The following is a 21,044-nucleotide window of genomic DNA, read 5'->3' on the forward strand; positions in this document are numbered from 1 at the left end:
TCTCACCTGAAATACCACTAACTACTCTGCTTAGATGCTCCTCCCTTGCTTAAGAAAGGATCTCAGCTTTCTGATCAGGTAGGATCTTGCTGGCTGTTACTACTGGCACTAATATTGTTGTCTTTTCCCAATGAAAACTTTCAGGGAGTGGTTCCTTTAGGGTACAATTACCACCATGTCATATCCTCAGCATGTCAATCAACAGGGGTTTGCTCCCTTCAAGTAACAGAGATTTGAACTGACATCTCTGTGCAGACAGAGCAAAAATCATGAACTACAACAGGAATTCTGCAGACAGCAAAAATCATGAACTACAACAGGAATTCTAGGCTTTTTCCCATCCACAAGGCAGCCAAACTGACTTCTTATGTCTTAGCCCAAATACTCCTAGAAGAGGAGAATTCATTCCACCAACACAGGTGGAAGGTGAGCAGGGGAACAGCACTGGGTCCTAGAGAAAACCTCCAGTGGTAAAGAGGCATTACGAAAATTTTAAAACTACTGCTTACACAGACTTCCAAAAAGGGAGTAAGTCACTAAAGGAAACATCAAGAACTGCAAGCTGTGCTCCAAGCTTCTTGCATGTCAATCACACTTTCAGGAGGATGCAAGCAGGGATGGATGTGATGGAGTCTAGAGCTGAGGGGTGAATTAGCTTGGAGTGACATGAATCACACGGCTTGGGACCACACAAACACTGCCACAGACTGGAAACACGACTTTCCTCATGAAGAGGGCAGTGAAATGATCCTCTGTGGTTTTCTTTACACTTCTAAGATTTGTGATGCTACTGTTCTTTCACATGTTGGTCTGAAGCAACATACCCTACTGTTAGCAGATTCATACATGTCTCCTTCCACTTTCCTGGCATAAGCCACCAAGTTCTCCATGCGGCGATCCTTCAGTGCTGCTGGATCAGGAGTGGGGAAGATGGCTTGGACACTGCAAGGACAGAAGAACAATAATAGAAAAAGACCTTCAGAAAAAATACCCCAAATCAATACAACGTTATGATAATCACCCTGGATGTTCCCTTACACACCAGATATGTAAAAGAATATCAAAATGGTTAAAAAAAATAATATTTTACTGTTTCTCACGAGATTAAAACAAATCAAATGATGAAAATAAAATGAGGCTTAACAGTCTGGAGTCTAAATAACTGTTCACCACAGCAGAGCAGATTTACTAGCAATAGAAACTAATTCCATGCCCACTCCTTAATGAGCACGAAGAACAATCTGAAGTGAAGGATTAAAGGTAACAACTCATCCTGAGTGGCCCAGCACCTGAGAACCACTACTGATAACTTTCTTTTCAGCTTAATAGCAGAACTACTGTATTGAAAGTCTTTAAAAACATTGAGGAAAAAGGCAGCCTTGGTGAATACTTACAGTTTATGCACTAAATGATTGCGCAGGTCCTGAGTGACATGTTCATGCCATGCTTTCCTTACCCCGGTACTCGAAGGAGGTGCAGCCGTTGGCATTGAGCTGAGGTTTCCAACATTGCCAGAGTTTGTGCCATCATTCATTAGTGGGCTAAAATAAAAAGAAAAGGGTCTGTTAGAGTACTAGAATGCAGAGTTTTGTCGTAGGTTTGATGCCTGAAGTAATTTTTGAGTTGTTGCTTTCATCATTTTTAGCTATTGCATCGAACTGAAATTTTGCCTTCAACAAACTGCAACCCCTGAAGCAGCAAAGCTCAGGAGTTTACAAGGCACATTCCCAGTGTGAATGGTAAATAATCACAACTATGAACTTAAAAATACAAAATATTCTTCCTTGGGGACGTCATTTAAAAGCAGTAAATATTGTGGGGCTCTCAGGAGGCACAAAGTGGCAGCTCTGGAACTGAAACAGGAAAGAGAGCAGAGCTGTACACGTGACTGACCATCTCCATGCCAATACAATCAGTTTTTAAAGCATGTTCTTTATTTATGTTCATAAGCATGCAAATAAATGTTTAATTGAGCAAGAATTAAAATGTGTGCATTACTTATTTGTCCCAAGGGATGTTGGAAGAGCAGTTTCAGAAATGAGACCCGGTTGCTGGTCTGTTGTTATTCCTCCTGCGGGAAGGTTCATCTGGTTGGCTCCTTTGGGACAAAATTAAACATCATTGGTACACAGTACACCATTTTGACAATAATATGACAAAACTGCACTTTACTGACCCACTTGGCTAACAAAAGAATCAATTTATCAGGTTAAGTATTTTTATAACAATACCTGCTGTGCTGCACATATGTGGCTATTTATGGAAACAAGTTACTCTCAGTCTGATCTACAAAAATGAGACTATTAAAATTTTAAATTCATAAACTCTTAAGATTAGATCAATAAGCTATAAAGAAGGTAATACTAATTAAGATGCAAGGAAAAAAGGTATTTGAGACGGAATTGTCTGTTAGAATAGGCAACAATTGTTAAACTAAAATCCTTCAGAAATTCTGTCTCATCTCCTCAGAGAATGATCTATGGGTTATATTTTAAAAGAAACTAAAACTCCTGCTATTTGGCAAAAGCACTACATTCAAAACTTTCTAATATTCAAATGCAAATGAATGGCAGTATATAGAAATAGTGCATTTTTAACTTACTAAACAACATGAGCAGACAGTCACTACCCTGACCAAACAAAATACCTGACTATCCTAAAAATCCAACATCGATTATTTTAATTTTTTTTTTTTTTTTTTTTTTCCTCCTCTTGGTCTTTTCTCCACCTACCCAGTGCATTAATGGTCCTCATCTGCTGGTGAGCCTGAGGCTGTGCTGGCTGCTGGCCTTGGACCTGGGGCTGCAGCTGTGTTTGGGGCTGGTTGCCATATGGCAGCCCCAGGGCAGCGTAGGCTCGTTGCATGGAGCTGGGGTCAATTGGATTGGGATTACTTAGTGATGGAGTGTTCTGCTGGCCTGTACCAACAGAACCGATGGAATTCTGGATCCCACCAGCTGGAGACCCTAAAAGGGCTGTGGAAAAGAGAAAGGGTAAGAGAAAATTAAAACTCGATGAGGATAAGGAGTAAAACCAGTCATGCCAAGAGTCATGCACATATTCTATGATACAAATATTTTTCTGCCAGAGGACAAAACAACACCTGAGATACCAAGTGGGAAAACTCAGCCTTTGATTCTACAGGACAGAACCCATCCTGACTATTAATCCCTGCAGTCTAAACTGAAGTGCTTAAATTTCATGCAGCCCATAATTGCTTGTAGTAGATATATAGTACAGGCTCCTATATAAGGCTAAATAGCATTTTCATGCTTGGAGACAGTAAACTAAGAGGGGAAAAAAATTTAGTTCCTCTACTTTCCTCTTTCCCATCAATCCCATTTTAGGTCAAAATATTTGGCTCCAGAACAGAGATCCTGAGTTCAGCAGAAACACTGTGCCCTTGGACACAAAGGCAATATTGAAGATCTGCTGGTAGAAATTTTCATTGTGAGCAGTCACCAGATGAATCCCCTAAAGGCCAAATTACCTTAAACCCCAAGTTACTCAAAGATATGAAAACCTCTGATGAGTCTCAGACTGTACTGGCAAAATCTAAAATAAATTTTAGGAATTCATTAACCTATATGGCTACCACAACCAACCAACCTCTCCCACCATACAGATGGATGGAAGAGTCATTTTCATTGTAGACAGGAAATGGAAACAACAGGGAATTTGGTATTTACTTCATCCACAAGAGAGCAAAATTTTGCTTTCTGGTTCTCATTTTAGCTGCCATTCTAAGTGTATACCATGTTCCCTTGTGAATGACCCATGGAATACAACCTTCAGCTCAAAGACACTGCATTTTGATAATCAGGACTCTGGTAGAAGCAACACTTCCTTCACATTTTCCCCCTCAAGTAATTAAATATGTAATGTGCATTACAAATGTGTGAACTAAACTTAGCAACAGTAATGGCTCTTAATATAGGCAACAATAACCATCTTATTGAAATATTAGTAAGGGCACGTGGTTAGATAAAAAAGTCATGAAAACAAGTCTTCTGAGACATTAACAGCATTATCCAGGCTTTCTTAAATCCTTACCCACTATGGAAACTGAATCACTGAAAGAGATACACACACTTCCAGCTCCCACCCAAGAGAAAACACACACATTGCAGAGTCCAGACTGCTCCCTCTCCAGATGAGAAATCAATTTGATCTCATTTGCCAAAGAACTACAAAAAGATATACTCAGATAGCTCCCTCTCCTGAATAAGCAGCCCTACAAAAAACATCCTTTTTCCCTCCAAAGGACAATCCACAGTATTTTAAATGCTGGGATTACCATGGAAATTGAGGCTTATGTATACTTACACTCTGTGGACACACTCACAATAACTTTTGAACTCACTGATCACTTCCAAGAGAATTTAAAAACTAAGACAGAAGCTGATTAAGATCCTATCAGCTTAATTAAAAAAAAAAAAAAAAGACATATTAAAGAGTAACTACATGAATTCCTCATTGGACTTGTAGTACTCTAGGAGAAAGTTGCCTTTACATTACTGCAAGCCAAGGAACAGGAAGGTTAAATAGCACAGAAGTCATGGCACCCTGGAATTCAAAAGGCTTCAGTGGCTGCTGTGACAGCACAGATTGATTCAGGAGTTAATAAAGAATTCCAGCTTGTTAGAGGATGATATTCCACCAGAAAAATTAGGACAAAACCTTCCAGTCTGCTTTAAGGGCTGAAGTGTGGAGATGGCAGAACCCCACAGGTGATGCTGATATTTGGGAACCAGGGAAAGGCTTCTGGCCACCCCACTGAGGAGAGCCCAGCCTTCCACCATCCCTCATGTTCTCCTGGGGAAAAGCCACTGATTGTCTGAGACTGCAAGCTTGGCTTGAGGCTCACTTGGACAAGCCCAGCACCTCCAGCCCACGGCTCTGGGCTGAGCTTTGGCAGCAGCATCAGTCACTACAAAGCACAAGCTCAGAGTGCTAGAACAGTTTCAGACTATTTGGCCTCAGCTTTTCAACACTTCACAACTCAACAGGATCCTGTTCTGAGTATTTCCCAACTTCAGGAATCTGGTTTTGAAGGAGCCTTTTTTGTCTGTTTGTTCACTGGTTTTATATGAAGGCATGACATTATCTGTCAAACAAGAAGATGGAGGCAGAGAGTATTAAATTTCCACTCTGGAGAGACCCAAGTGCAAATGCTGTTCCTTCTGTGGCAGATACTGCAGGAAATAAAGTCAACTAAAATAAATACAGCCCTGGAAAAAACACATTAGGCCACTGCTACATGAAGTGATGTCTACTGCAATTCACTTTTCTTATCTGATGCTTCAGACATTGAGGAGCCCCTGACAGAAGTTCTAAGTGTGAAGTGAGCTCTGTAGTTCACATTTTAAATGCTATAAAACCAACTGGCTCTGTGTGCCCCAGTGTCACTTGTGTTTATGTACCTGAGGAGGGAAGGTTCAAACAAGCACAAGTTAAGCAGCCCCAGAACTTCCTGAGCAGCACCAGTGACATCCCAATGTCCCAGAAGGCATCAAAACCATCAAACAGCAGCTCACCTGTAGGATTCCTGTCTCAAGTAATGCTGTTTAATGACACTGCACTCATGTCTTCTAGAGGGAAACCCCTCCAGTTAATTAAAATTTATTTTAAACACTGATCCCTAACACTATTTTAAGTATCAATGCCCAGCACTTCTCTAACTTGACCACTCCAGTGAACATGTTAAACCATTTTTGAGTATTTTAAATTTCTAATCTCTAAGGATTAGATCAGTGAGCTAGAAAGGACACAATACTAACAATTAAGATGCAAAAAGAAAGTAGCATTTGAGACAGAATTGTCTGTTAGAACAGCTGGCAACTGTTAAACCAAAATCCTTCAGCAACTCTGTCTCATCACCTCAGACAACAAGCTATGAGCTGATTTAAATTTAGCCACACTGGTTTAAATGTTTGATTTTGCTTCTGAATTCTTTAACTGAGACTCGTTCTGTCCTGCAATTCCTCACTCTGCTCGTCTCAAAGTGGCTGGAGCAAAATTTGACTCACCTCAGCACAAGAGTGTCCTGCACTCAGAGCTGGGTAGGCACACGAAGGTAAAGGCACACAATCATTTAATTAATGCACACAATAATTCAATTAAAGGCTGTATCTTGAATCAAATCATGGGGTAAAGATTTTACGAGGAACTTGAAGCAGGAAGTTTTAAACTCCACTACCCATGCAATTTTAATGATTGTTTAAGTTAAGCATTGAATCATAAGCCTTCAGTACAGCACTGGATCAGTCAATCAGTGGAACTCCTTAATCCATTGCCTATCATGCATCATGTGGCTCCATGGGATAACTGAAGGGTCACCATTATATGATTTCCAGCAATTGAAAAAAAGAGAGACATGTTTTGTTTGCAGATCAGCAAGACTTGAACAAGCTGGATTTCATTTTGTTTTCATAGGAAAAAGACTCCACTGAAAAAGTTGCTGCCTCCTCCTCCTGGACACATTTCCCTGTGCATGGATGCACTCTCTCCTTCCTTCTCTGCAAAGCCTTGGTTCCCAAATGCTCCACATCCAGGTTCTCTTCCATTTTCTGCCTGCACTCAATAACCTGCTGTGGCAGCCAGCTAGATCACAGATACTTCCATTTCCCTCATCAGCTTCCTGCTCTTTCATCCCTGACTTCACATACCCCAGAATTTCTGTCTCCATCTTCTCTAAAATCACACTTTTAGGTGAAGATTAGTTATCTTAAATTTAATCTTTCTTAATCCAGTTTTTCCTTGCCGCATTTTATTTAAAATTTTCCTACAAGGAAAGTTACAGAGGAGACCAGCTTCAAGTTCACAACTCCACTTCCCAGTCTCACTCATCTGAGTGAGGATCCTGGGGGTTTTCCAGTGTCCCCTGATCCTGGAATGATGCACACCAAGTGCTACATGGGGATGGCCCAGGATATTACAAATGGGAACAGATCCAGGAGCTGTGGCATGACACACCTGCCCAGGCCAGGAATGGAAGAATTTAGGAGCTCAAGCACGTGTATGACAAGATGGATCTTCAAAAAAATAATTGAAACAGCTACAAAACTAGGAAATATATCAACAATTGTTGGCAAAAGTTTGTAACTCATATCGTGTTGGGCCAGCAGGTAACAAGAAGCATTTCCTAACAAAAACAAGCCTTCAACCCCAAAATATTTCAACCAAATTTCAAGCCATGACTTCAAAATACAGGATTCGCCTGCTTATTTAAAAGAAAAGTTTAATGTTTTACCATGTGCAAAATAATATTTCTTTTCTAGTTTCCCCTGCCCCCTCAGAGGTACATCGGACACACAGTAGGAACAGAAAGAATTTTAAATTTGTCCCAATGTCCTATTAACAAGTCAGGTCACTATCAACAATTCTATTAAAATATAGTTCAAGAGTGTTTTAAAATAAATAGAAAAGGCAATACAAAGAAAACTTGGCACAATGTTCTTTGCAAAAAACCCCAACACTAAAAGACCTGTACAGAAACAGCTCCAAGGCAATAACCTAAACCCCAGGACTTTCCAGGACATGCAGATTCCCAAGGAGCAGGAACAGAAAGGCACAAAAGCACAGGAATGACTGTGCAGGGAGGTGAGGAATGACATTGCAATGGCTCAGCAGTGCTGAATGCAGAACATTCTGAAAGGTGGGCACCCTTTGAAGCAGCTCCTTGAAAGCCCAGCATGGCCACATGAGGATTGAAAAAACAACAGGAAAACAGGGATGGGCACAGGAAGGAGGGTTCTGGACTCTCTGTAAGGAAGGCAGCCCGACAGGAGAAGGAGGATCACTACACTTCTCATTCCTTCACCTTTCTGAATATTCTCTGTATTTTGACAAATGCAGACTCCCTCCCAATTTAGTAGAAGCCACTATGATTTATTCTTAACAAAGACAACATCTTCCAGTTCTAGAACTAACCCAACTCTGCTTAGTCTCCACCTGATCAGGCACAGCATTTTAAACTATTTAAAATATTTAAAATATTTACATACCAATGTAAACCATTTCACAAACCTTCCTGAATGCCCAGAAAAGGTATTGTAACCTTTTACAATATAGCTGAACAAGTACTTCTAGTGCTCCTCTTTCACCTCCCAATAAACCAAGAGGTGTTATGTGTATGACTCAGAGACATAATCCAGGACAAAGAACCCTGCACCACTGGATTATTGATTAACTGAATAGAAGGAGATTTCATATCTATCTCCCTCCACATGCAACGAGAGAAGCAAATTCTACACTTAACCACTATAGTTCTGTTGCAGCCAGACAATATCCCATTCAATCCCATAGCAAAATTATTTTTAAGGATTGTTTATGTTCCAGCTTTTGTTCTCTTATGATCAGCTGTATGAGCAACAAAACAAATAGTGCACAAACTACTTTTCTCCAGCAGCTTGTATGGAAAAATACAATTCTGTTCTGGTAGATGTTGTTAGCACTTTGATAACAACTGTGTAATAAGGATGTTAAGCACAAATGGACCATGACATATTAAAAAGCAAAGCTTTCAGCACATTTTTCGAGGGCCAAACAAGTAATCACTTGCAACAAATTACTACTTTCAAAGCACAAGATTTATCTTGTTTACCAAGGAGAAATTTGGTAAAATGAAAACAAATTCCTGACCTCTACGTAGCTCTACAGCTGTAATTTTCTTTTTTTTTTAGTTTTGGAGGAGGAAAACCCCTCCTTAAACCATGAAGAGAACACACTCCATGGATAATTTTGGTAGTTTTAGCAGCTACTCTCCCCCCTGCCTTAATCCCACCAAACCTAGGAGCAATTCCCCATCCTCCAAGGTTTACTGGTGTTCCCCACTGCAGTCTCAGCTTAGTAGGAAATTAGCAGAATGCTTCCCATCCAATTCCAATGTAAGTCCTGCAGCTATTTTCCACTTCTTAACCCTTATTTAAATATACTTAGGCATAACATTACTTAAGACTTCTAGAAAACTTCACATTGATGCTGTAAAATGTTCCACCCTGGCATCTTTTCAAAGGACTTGATGAGGAGCAAGTCTACCAACAGAAGTTCAGAATTTTCTTTTTTCAGAGCAAGAGGGAAAAAGAAATAAATTACAAATGGACCAGCCCCAAGGATCAGCAACAACTCAGCTATTATAAAAACCAGGCATATTTGCAGAACTACAGCTAATCTATACCAGTGTTAAATACACATTATCTTTAAGACACTCAGACCTTTTGACATGAGAGAATTATTTTTTCAAAGATTTTTGGTTATTTTAAATCATTAGCATGTTAATTTAAGTTGTTTCTAGCAGCAAGAAACACAATCAAGTAGCTTATCTCCTCCCCAAACCCATATCTATATCCAAAATTGCTTCAAAACTGGAATCTATTAACCTGCCTCACAATGAAACATCAGTTAGAAGTTGCCACACCCTTTAAAAAGATGTGTGCTTGAGCTCAGATTTTCCCAATTATTGTATATTTAAGCCATAAATCGCATTCAATGATCAGAAATGGAAATTCACTGCTATACTTATTCTTGTACAAGATTGTCAACAGCTACTAAGTTTGTTGGGACACTGTCAAGAGTTAATTCCTCCATTGCACACGTGATCAACTTTGAATTCACAGTGTTAATGGTGACAGCAGTAAGAGAAGTACTCACGTTGTTGGTTTCTTTTGTCACTGGCGTTTTTCAGAGGAAGGCACACGGGACAGTCGTGCCGAGTACAATTCTTCCAGTGGGAGATGATTTGTCTCGAAGATGCACAATGAGCAACTGCAGCAAGGGAAAGCAAGAGTTAAGAGTTGATTGGTTTTCAATTATTTAATTTTTTATAGAGATTCTAATCTTCATTTGGTTTTGAATTATTTCATTTTTTAGAGTAACTTTATTCTTTCTCCTTCGTAAAATGCAAACAAGTAAATTTTTTTGTGATCCACCAGCAAATGAAGGAAAGTAGTCCTAAAATTTAGGATAAAGACATGGTGGACACTGCACCCTCCTCATACAACAGAGATGAAGAGGATGACTGCAAGGCTACACTGCTACCATCCTACTTCCAAAAGGCAAATATTGCAATACTGTAGCTACAACTAAACCCAACTGAAATGTCTTGTGATCCAAGTGCAAATGAAGGAAACTAGTACTGAAATTTCAGACAAAGGCACGCTGGATAGCACATTTCATATAACAGAGGAGATGAAGAAGATGCTTGCAGGGTACCATCCTACTTGAGGAGGGCAAATATCTCATTCAGTTTCCTAAGCCGCGGACAGAGGCGAGCTAGGAGCAGTTTAAGCTGACAGTGCCTCGTGCCAGGCACAGGGCTGAGAGGAGCAAGGCTGGGGACAGGCAGAGCAGAGAGGGCTCACCTTGGCAGGCCTTGCCAGCCTGGCAGTGCGTCATGTGGTTGAGGACGTTCTTCATGGTGCGGCAGTGGGGCAGGGCGCAGGCGCGCACCTCGCCGTTGGCCTGCTCGCGCCGCTGACACTTGTGGGCGTGCAGCAGCAACACCAGCTGCTGCTGGATCAGCTTGCGCTTCTCGGGGTCTGCCGTGGGCCCGGCGGCCATGGCCTGTGCCGGCACCATCCCCACTTGCTGGACTTGGGTTTGCATCTGGGACTGAGAGAAAAACAGAGAGCTCAGCGTCGTGCTGAGAGCCAAAGGGCCGAGTTTCATCTCGTACAAGGGTTTGAGTATCACAAAACACTGAGCTACAAGCGCTCTCTACAACTCCCTGAAAGGTGGCTGTGGTCAGGTGGGGTTGGTCTCTTCCACCAGGCAGCACTAAGAGAATGAGAGGACACAGAGTCAAGCTGCATCAAGGGAAAATTAGGTTGGATATTAGGGAAATGTTTTTTACAGAAGGGTGATAAAGTATTGGAATGGTCGGCCCAGGGAGGTGGTGGAGTCACCATCCCTGGATGTGGCACTCGGTGCCATGGTCCAGTTGAGGTGTTAGGGCATGGGCTGGACTGGATGATCTTGAAGGTCTCTGTGAATTCTGTGAATTCTCTGAAGGATTACTGCACCACTCCCTGTAGCCCTCTCAAACATTTCTAATCCTGAAACAACATCAGTGTATTGAGATGTTCCTCTGTTAAAACACTTACACAAACAAGAGTTTAAATAACAAGCCATTCAAATACTGTTTATTAGAGAGACCACAATCCCAACAGCAGTGAGATCTTATCACACTCAGAGATGGAATTCTTTAAGGTCCCTTCCAACCCACACCATACTATAATTCTATGAATTCAAGCTTGTTTAGTATTATATTTTCACACTATAGGTTAGATTTTAATATTATAGGTTTTATACACATCAATCCTAGCTCCTTGTCCCTAACAAAAAGAGAAGTCCAATGGGAGAAGACAGTCAAAATTCTATTACTGTCTCCATGTATTACAGCAAAAGGCAGAGTTGATTTTCCAAGCCCAAGTTAGTCCTTTTTCTCACCAAGTGATATTCCTTCCACATAGAAAATTCCCAGGGCAAGCTGTATATAGCTTTTTCCTAGCAAGGGCCACCTGAATCTGGGTTGCATTATGGCTACTGAAAAGAACCAGAGTTACCAGGGTGACACTGGATTCTAACTGCTTTAAAATCCAATGTTTTACTTCCAGCATCCATTCTTTATGGACACACTTCTCCACCAAGGCCTGAGCTCTGCCTGACAGCTGCAAACCTACAGAGATCTTCAGTCTAAGGCACAGCTCCATAACAGAGCAGAAGAGAAACAGCCTCTTTAACATGTCAATTATTCAGCACAGATTAGGCAGCTTTTCTGCCTTCCCAGACAAATGTAGAAACTTGACTTTCAAAATTGACTTTCAGCCTGCAATGACTCCCCTAGCAGGAACAGATATGGGACTGCAGAAGTGCTGAAATCCCTGTGATTTGCAGCTTGAATTAATCTTATGGACAAACAAACAAGTGTCCCAAGAATCACTTTGATTATGCACTGTGAAAACAGGTTACCACAGGAAAGGTCACCAAATTCCAAGCTACCTAAGGAAAACCAGCCATGAAGAACACTTTTAAATAGAATATAGAAACATTAGGATTATGCTGGGGAGGTAACAGAGGAAATAGTTCAGTGCTGCCTGCAGAACTACTAACCACAGCCTGTGTACCACATTGAAAGAAAATCAGGTTTAAGTGTCAGTATACACCATTTGTAGCCCACTCTACTTCTAACCTTTTAGAGGGATTCCCCAGGAAATTCCATGGCCTACAAAATCCTACTTTCTTAGACCAACAAAAAGTTCCCCAAGTTCTTCCTACTCCAGCAGCAAGCTTTGTCCCTGCACATCAGGTTTTGGAGCTTGCTTTTCTTCTGGGGAATGAAGCACACAAGATCAAGTAGAAAACACCATGTCTGGTATTTGATGGAGGAAGTGGGGACTCTGCCGCTTGATTATAGTAAGTGTTAGATAAAGAGGAATTGCTGAATCTATTTGTCTTGGGCTTTCAAGAGAAAGAACAATAAAAGGAATAAGGAGGTGAATGAAGGAAACCCATGAACATCTGCTCCCACTGCAGGCAGCTGAAATTCAGTCTTCCACTTCTCCTGTGAACAAATCCATAGAGCAGAGAGGTTTAGCTGAAACAATTCTTGGGTCACAAATAGGAAACAATTAGTTCAGCTAATCTGCAGAAAAATACAGGGATCATGCCAAAGAAAATCTTGTTGGAAGCGATGCTTTCATCCCAGTCAAAGAATTGTTTCCCAAGCCAAGTTCTCCTTTTATTACCACCCTTCCAGTTAACAGACACAACTGCAGCTGTATCAGCACACATGTCCTGACCCAGAAGGGTTTCTTGAAGACTGAGTAACAAAAAGCAGAATTGCAGAGTATCAGTGGTTTGAAGAACAAAGCAGTCTCAGTCCAGATCAGTGAGTCTGCAGGTAGGCACAAAACCCCCTCAGAATATAAAGCTTCCTGTTGCTTCACCTGACTGACTGACAGTGTTCTTGCTGAAACAGGAAGTTCAGACACTTCTGAACCCACAATTAAAATAAAACATTCAATAGTCAGATAAACAAGACAAAAAAAGATATTTTTGTTTCTCTTGCCACTTGTTCCACCATCAACAGAGCAAATGGATCAGGGGTGGGAAATCTGCTAAAACTTCTGACAGAGATGGGAATGTAAATAATCAGTTTTCTAGAAACTGAGTTATACACATTTCTATAGGGTAAGGCAGCTATTAATATGCTTTAAAATTATGGAAACTCGTTCACAGAGGAAGATGGCTGTGCCCTGTCCCTATCCTGAAGGCCAAAAGCTTCCTGCACATCTGGGCAGTACAGATGCACAAGACCTCATTGCTGTGGACTTGCATGGACTCAAAGTTCCCTGGAAGTTTTACTTTACTGAGGTGACCAGCAATTCTCAATGTTTTTATGTATTTATATTCAAAAACACTCAACATTGTCAAGATGGAACGTTATGTACCTGTCCTTATAAAAGCAGGCAGCAATCTCAGCAGCAGTGGCAATCTTACAGCAGGTAAACAATGCAATACAGAACTCTGCCTCAGCTCCACTCTACAGAGCATTAAGGTTTTAAAATACCATTCTCCTTCTGTAATTTCTGTTTATTTCCATGTTTTTCCCCTCTCCCTGATAGAAGAATGTGACTTTCACCGTATGAGGACAAATCCTGCATTTAAAAAATGCCTCTTAGTTGTATAGGAGAGGTTTGTAATCAACAGCAGATCTTAGTGAGGTTATTAAGAATCCACTGCCACAAATCCCACACAGAGGTACATTAAGGTGAAACACATTCAAACTTCTTCAGTTTCCTTCCAACCACAGGCTCAAAGTGTGCTCCTGAGGGTCCCTTCCAGAGAAGGAATATGGGGCACAAAGTGGATACACACATGAACTGTAAATCTCATGGAACTTCTAATTAGCAACATTTCCACCTGACTGAAGTGTTCATAGTGTGACCAGCTCCAATAATCAGTATCCCAATACATTTCAAAATTTCAATACATTTCAATACATCCCAATACATTTCAGTAAGATTCAAAGAAGTCTTTCTTGCCCACAGGATTTGCAGGAATGCTCTAGTAAGTGCTGAACCAGCTCTGAACAGCCCCAGGAGCATCATTCTGTCCCAAAACTGAAGCAGAGCTCAAATAGCAGCTACTGGGAGGCATCAAGGCCAAAGGCACTCCCCATGCTTTGCTGGCAAAGTGACACACAACCAGTTTATACTTCTTGCAATTCATGTGGATGGTTTCCCTGGTTCCACCAGTTACTCTCAACAGGCATGGAATGAGCAGCCAGGTCCTGTCCAAACAGGAAGGATCCTTCTGACCCCACGAACACCAGGGTCTGCTGTGGCCCCAGAGGCTGGAGCACAAATGGGCTGAGACGAGCACAAGCACTTGCATTTGTGTCCCAAACACCTGCAGTGCTGCATTTCCTCACCCAAGGAGCAGGAGGAATCAGAATCTGAGTCTGAATGGTGAACAGAAGACTCCACAGGAGAGGAAAAGAGGCTTCCTGCAGTGGACACAGCCCCCAAAGGCCATCCTGCTGTCTGGAGGGAGATGAGTGATGTCAGCCTATAGCACCAACCTGAGCACTGGCAGTGCTCTAGGGAATGAGGAGAGGTAGGAAGATATTCAGCTCCTGAGCACAAAGCCAACATAATCACAGAACCATTTAGGTTGGAAGAGCCCTCTGAAATCATCAAGCCCAACTTGTGTCTGATCCCACCTTGTCACCAGCCCAGAGCACTGAGTGCCACATCCAGGCTTTCCTTAGACATCTCCAGGGATGGGGACTCCAACATCCACCTAGGCAGCCCCTTCCAATGCCTGACAACCCTCTCTGGGAAAAAAATCCTTCTTGATGTCAACTTGAACCTCCCCTGGAACACCTTGAGGCTGTGGTCTTAACATGAAGAATGTGTTTAGAGCTCAAGATTTATTTCAAAGCTTTGGCCACGACATGGATAAAGGCAGAGCTTTCATGTTAAGGGTTAACAGGAATATTTTCAACTTCCCACTATCACCCCTGAGAGTTTTAAATGAACCTGCAAGTCCATGACAATCTCAAAGGTGAGAAGGCTCCTATGATCAGGCCACAGAAAGAATCTGAATAGTTGGTCAGTGCACTTAGCTTTCAATTGCTAAAGGAATCTTGTTTCAAAACCAGCAAAGGTCTCAATTCTATGCCATTGAGTCTGATAGGCATCAAGGCTGGATCAGTATCTTTCCTAAGGATACACTTGTGTAGCTTTATCTCCTCATCTTTCTGATTTGCAGGACAAGCAAGTGCCAAGAAATGTACACTGAAGAAGTGTTTCAAAGCAAAAAAAAAGGAAAAAATACAGGAAGGTGTAGACAGATTCCAGCTCTCACATATAGGAAATTATCTGAGCAAAATATTGAGGGGTTATAAACCCTACATAAACTTCAGTATTTTAGTGGGGGACAAAACAGCCTGAGGAATGAGGAACATTGAAAATCCTAGATAGCAAATCCTGAATGGAAGAAAGGATAAAGCACAAATGAGAAGTTTGTGAGGGAAGGAAAGCCATGCTGTCAGTGCTGGCTATGGAGCACCTCAGCTGCTGGAACAGAGCAGGACACAGCAATGGATACTCTCCACCACTTATATTTGCATATGGGGGAGGGGAGAGTGGAACACGGGCCAGAGCATTGGGAAAAGATTAATTCCTCTTTGTCAGCTTTTGCCAGCCTGGCACTGCATTTACAGATGATGCAAAAGCTAAAATATTCCACCATTCAAAACAATCCACGTCCCCAGGATGAACTCCTGCACTAAGGCAAGACAGAGATGCTCTGCTCCCAAAAAAACAACATCCTTTCCCTGGCAGTGAACACTATCTGTTGGATTTGTTTCCAGGTTATTAAGATCTTCTCCTTTAGACTTAAGTAGAGCCTTTTCCCAGCTGTTCACTGCTGTAAATCAGGTGGGATTTTCTTGAGGAAGGGAAGGAGTGAGCTTGCCTGTGAACAAGAAACTGGATTTCAGAGTGGAGGTCAGGGCAGGCACAGGGAAGGTGGGCACAGCTGACAGCAAGGCCAGCAGAGACTGGGAGAATGCTGAAGAGAGCAGCAAGCAGACACTCAGCATGCAACAGCCACAGACCTTTCCACAGGGATAGAGGAGAGTGGCTGTGCTGCAAGAGAGGAACAATCACAGAAAGGGTCAGAACACAGGCCTTCCACCTTGGAAGGGCACAAGAGTTAAGTGATTCTTCATAAAACCTTTTCTTTCTGGTCTCTAGAACAAAATACCAGCTGTCTATTTTAAGTAGCTACAGTTCTACTTGCTCTAATTAAACCTGGCCTCCCAGTTTAAAAGCTTTCTTCCTCTCCCTCAGAGGTCTGCAGCAAGGCACACTGAGACATCCTCACCCCCCAGTCACTTCTTCTGTCTTCTGATCAAAATCTGTTATTACAGAAATCCATAGGACATAAAAAAAACAAAGAAGAACACAACAGAGAGCTCCTGATGCAGTTTAGCAAGAGATGAGGGGGGAAGAAAGCACAAGAGATGTGCTGCTCCAATTCCAAGCCAAGAATTGAAGAAAAACGATTTCCTTCGCTTCCACAAAGCAATATTCTCTCAACTCCATCTGCTGGTCATAGGAATAACTGTGAAACCATGCTGGTGTCTGGAAGCCAAACTTGCCCCATTGTGCTCCTAACCCATGCAGAAATACCAGATTTACTGGTATGTCCACAAAGGAACCATCCACCACCACCCTTGGAACAGGCAGCACTGGAGGGAGTGCAAAGCTTCAGCGAGTTTGATGGAAAAGCCTCACAGGGCTCCCCCCCAGCAGCTCCTCCTGGAGCCTGTGCACTCCAGAACCAGAGACTGCTGGTTCCCAGGGTGGCTGCTGGTTCCCAGGGTGGCTGCTGGCTCCCAGGGTGGCTGCTGGTTCCCAGGGTGGCTGCTGGCTCCCAGGGTGGCTGCTGGCTCCCAGGGTGGCTGCTGGCTCCCAGGGTGGCTGCACACCACGCGGAGAGCCCCAGAGCAGAGCGTGCTCGCTTGCACAGCCCAGGGCTGGTGCATGATCTCAGCACAGCTCAGCACTGCCACTCCTGCATCAGAACCATCTCAGCAGCACTGAAGCTCAGTAATGTGTCACCAACACTTCCAACATCAGAAGCAGTATTTTTCTTTTGGAAACAAGCCTTCACTCAAGTTTCCAAGCTGCCCATTCTGTAAAGGGAACCGATTCTGTAGTAGCCCCATAAAGCAAGAGCTAAATATGCTCTTTGGATCACCATTAAAACAAAACAAACAAACAAAATCAATCCATCCTGCTGGCACTGAAAATTAATACCTTAATGCTGACCTCTTAATCATTTTAATACCATAAGGTTTGTTCTTCTTTTCTAATTAAAGAGATTAATCCAAATGTGCTTCTCAGGGTGTAGTGTAAGGTCATGCCTGGAACATGGAACTAACACTTCACAGACCCACTTTACTGGCAGGCAGGGGGGATAGGAGAGTGCTGCTCTCAGGAGAGTGGTAGTCCGAATTTGGATCAAAAATCCAAATCCACAGCTGCAGCACATTTGTCCTGGCTGCCAGGGTTATGCCTGGCAGTGGGAAAAGTCCTGGTAACTATTGGGGACACAGTGTCACACAGTAATGATTACAATAATGTGGGTTAGGAAACTCCATCATCTTTTACTTTTGCCGTACACATATAAGGTGTAAGGCTAAAGACTGAAAGGAGTATTTAAAAATATTTTGGTTTTCAGGTCTTAGGGGACCTCAGACAATGGCTGCACCTTTCTGCTTCCTCTTCTCTTATTTAAATACCCCTTGTGGTAACCACAGTGCTCAGTGCCATGCTGCAATCTGGTTTCCTGCTCAGACAGGCCACACACCACCACTGTTTTCATTCACATGGCTTTGTCTCTCACATGGAACAGTACTTCGGGGGCCCTTTAAGATAAGGATAGTACAGAGGGCTGGTTGAGCAAGATATGTGGTTGCAATTATCCCACAAAGGACCCTGAATGGTTTTTTCGGGTTTTTTTTTGTTTAAATATGCAGTTGTCTTTTACTTGCTGTAGTGGATGGAGTCTGAACTGGTCCTCCACAGGCTCATTTTTGATGGATGTTAACATAGCACAACACCCTTTTCCACATCACTGCTGCCTCCCTCAGGGAACAGCACAGGCCATGTCTCCAGGCCAAGCACATTAAATAAACCCTCATCTCCAGGGACCTAAAGCATCCCAGGGCACAGAAATGGCAATGGGATTGCAGCAAGAACACACAGCAGGATTGCTAAACACTGCAGCTCTGCTCTGGGGACCTGCCTCTGTCACGAGCTGCTTTTCACAGGAGCCATTTGGGTCACATTTTGGTTGCCCAATGTGAGTGACAGATGTCACTTAGATGTGTGTTTCTGTAACTCATGGAACTGCTGTGGATTTACTGTACCCTTAGGTAATGCCTTAACATATGAAATAAGGTTTAGCAAGCCAGAGCCTACAAACCTCAAGTACTGAGTCAGCAGATTCTGCCAGTCTTACTCTCCTTATGCCTCTGTGCTTAAAACTGGGGCAATGCATCTTTATCTCAGAGAGGTGCTGTGAAAATGAATTAATCCAAAGTATGCCTGCTCCAGTGCTGACTGCCACAGGAAAGAGCATTTGGAAATGACCAAGTGAGATATATTACAACATACAGCCAGCAATGCCCACAGCTACACACCGAGCTGCAAAAATAGAACTAAATGTTGACTGTGTGCTCTTTCCAGGGGCTCTGTTCATATTGTTCACTGAATAAAGCAAAGTCCCTGTGGAAGGAATAACATATGGCCATGGATGTGCTATTACCAAATAATTACACTGCCTTACCCACTGTTGCCAAATAAAGGTTAAATTCTAACAAGTGTGACATTTCTTTTTAAGTTCTTGGCTTTGCAATAGAAATGTTTAGATGGAAATTCAGCTTTTGAAGTTACACCCCTGTCAGGACCACCAGGCCTCTACCCCCCACGTGAGCTGAGACCTTTGGGCTCCACAGTACCCATGTCTGTTGGCTGAAATGCCCATTACTCTCTGTGCTGGTGTGAAGGAAAAGAAGATATATTGGACATGTAAAGCTTTTGACACCTGAGAAACAAAGACAGACGGTTCTGACTGCTCTCCCAGTTGCTATTTTTGACATTTTAAAACTGCAATTGATACCACTGGGAAAGTTTCCCTTACTTCCCCCCTTTCACTTGGACAAGATGGGAGAAAGAAAAGAGTTTTTGATTTTATTTCTCTCCCATCACCTGACAAGCCTTGATGGCAAATGCCTTTTTTATTCCACCTGAATATTGATCACTACATTCTATACCAGTGAGTATATTAAGATTTAGACTTTCCCAAACCTGACTTTTAAATGAGCAAAAATTAGGCTTCAAGATCACCCAGTCCCTGAGATGAATACAGCATTTTGGGGAGACCTGCAGGTTCTCTGCAGCATCAGGACAATAACTCACTTGCTTTACACCTGATCCAAACACTTAATAGACACAACTAGAGTGGTCGTGGTCATGCAGCAAATTGTCTTTTAAAAATATTCTGCATAGTGCAAGTGGTGTTCTGAACATGGTCTTAATCCAGGCACAAGCTCCTTTCCATAGTCATAAACAGCACATGACAGATGATATTAAAGAAAGATTTCACAGTGTAACCAGAGGAAAATTAGAAAGTGATTCTCTAAAATCAGGAGAAAAGAGGAAGTTTATTGCATCCTCTTGACTCTAGTCAGAGCCTATTAGTGACAGGCAGGCAGCAAATGCAGTGATAGAAGAGCAAGCATTGGTTGTGCCAAAAAATAACTTTTTGATTTAAATTAAAAAATAAGCAATTTGCATCTTATGGAAGGTCTTTACAAGTTTCTATAGTAACTGCTATCATGTATAAGAATATAAAATGCAACAAGCTGGAGTTTCCATAGAAACAACACAAGCAGTTTGATTAATACGCAACATCCTGAGACAAACGGGAATATTTAATTTAACTTTATAAAGAGAACTCTGGTAAACATCATACTATGAACTTGTAAGGTATCCTAATAACAACTGTTCTTGCAAGCTTGTGACATGCAAGTCATGCACAGTATAAAGTGAGAAGCATCTGGGGTGTTTACCACATCACTTCCAAAGGATGTGAGGTACTATTTAGATTCAGGAAGGTGGTGATGTACCCAACACATTCTAATTGACACACAGAAGGTAAAGACATTTTTATCTGGTTTGTAACTAAATATACCAGCCAAAATGAAAGGATACAGAGCAGTTTTTATAATTGTGATTCTTGAGAAGGTATAATCACTGCATAAAAACGTACACAAGTTTTATATACACACTGCAGAGTGGAAGTGACGAACCACGGGAAAACTCTGATGCTTAAATGACCGTGGAGAATTAATTTGATAATGTTGCAGAAGCTGGATCACCCAAGAATTTAGAAAGCACTAGGAAGAGGTAAAGAGTGCTGGAAGCAGCAGGTCCAACTCACCATGTTTGGCACACTGGTGACAGGAGTACTCTTGATGTCGGCAGGGAAGGGAGACAGACTATTGGCCATGCCTGGCTTGTTCGGCAACTGAGGATTCACTCCTGCAGCTCCCATCTGCTGCCCTCCAGTTTGACTGAAAGGCTGCCCAAAGGGAGTAGTGTTACCTGTCATTCCCAGCTGGAAAAGAATGAATGAATGAAATGATTAGAATTTTCGTGATTCCAAAGGGAGATTTAAAAAAACCCAAGCATATGTCAAATATCCGTCTTTGCTTTCGCAGAAATCAAATTCCAGTTTAAGTTTCTCAATATTCAATTCTAAGTATTAAATTCACAATTTCACAACTTTTACCAGTTAAAATATATCCTAAAAAGATACTTTACAAATATACACTGCAGTGTGGGGCTGAAATATTGCAATTCAACTTACAAAATCAAAGGAAAACCCAAGATCATCCTTCCCAATCCACATTGACAGAAATTACTTTTTGGAACTTTGGAAGACCAAACAAACTCCAAATC

General features: G+C 42.0%; 1 protein-coding gene across 5 annotated transcripts in view; it reads right to left on the reverse strand.

The window, feature by feature from the left end:
* CREBBP (CREB binding lysine acetyltransferase) overlaps positions 1–21,044 on the reverse strand; it is a 96,232-nt gene that overhangs the window by 36,918 nt on the left and 38,270 nt on the right. For all 5 annotated transcript variants that reach the window (XM_014892127.2, XM_088174586.1, XM_088174585.1 and 2 more), the window contains 7 exons: positions 20,524–20,700; positions 10,362–10,611; positions 9,652–9,765; positions 2,733–2,975; positions 1,999–2,098; positions 1,395–1,541; positions 825–942 (listed from right to left, as the gene is read on the reverse strand). In XM_014892127.2, coding sequence (XP_014747613.1) covers positions 825–942; positions 1,395–1,541; positions 1,999–2,098; positions 2,733–2,975; positions 9,652–9,765; positions 10,362–10,611; positions 20,524–20,700 — 1,149 coding nt within the window. The remainder of the gene's footprint in view (positions 1–824; positions 943–1,394; positions 1,542–1,998; positions 2,099–2,732; positions 2,976–9,651; positions 9,766–10,361; positions 10,612–20,523; positions 20,701–21,044) is intronic.

The sequence above is a fragment of the Sturnus vulgaris genome, chromosome 16 (assembly GCF_052056855.1).
Source record: "Sturnus vulgaris isolate bStuVul1 chromosome 16, bStuVul1.hap1, whole genome shotgun sequence".
Taxonomy (NCBI): Eukaryota; Metazoa; Chordata; class Aves; order Passeriformes; family Sturnidae; genus Sturnus; species Sturnus vulgaris.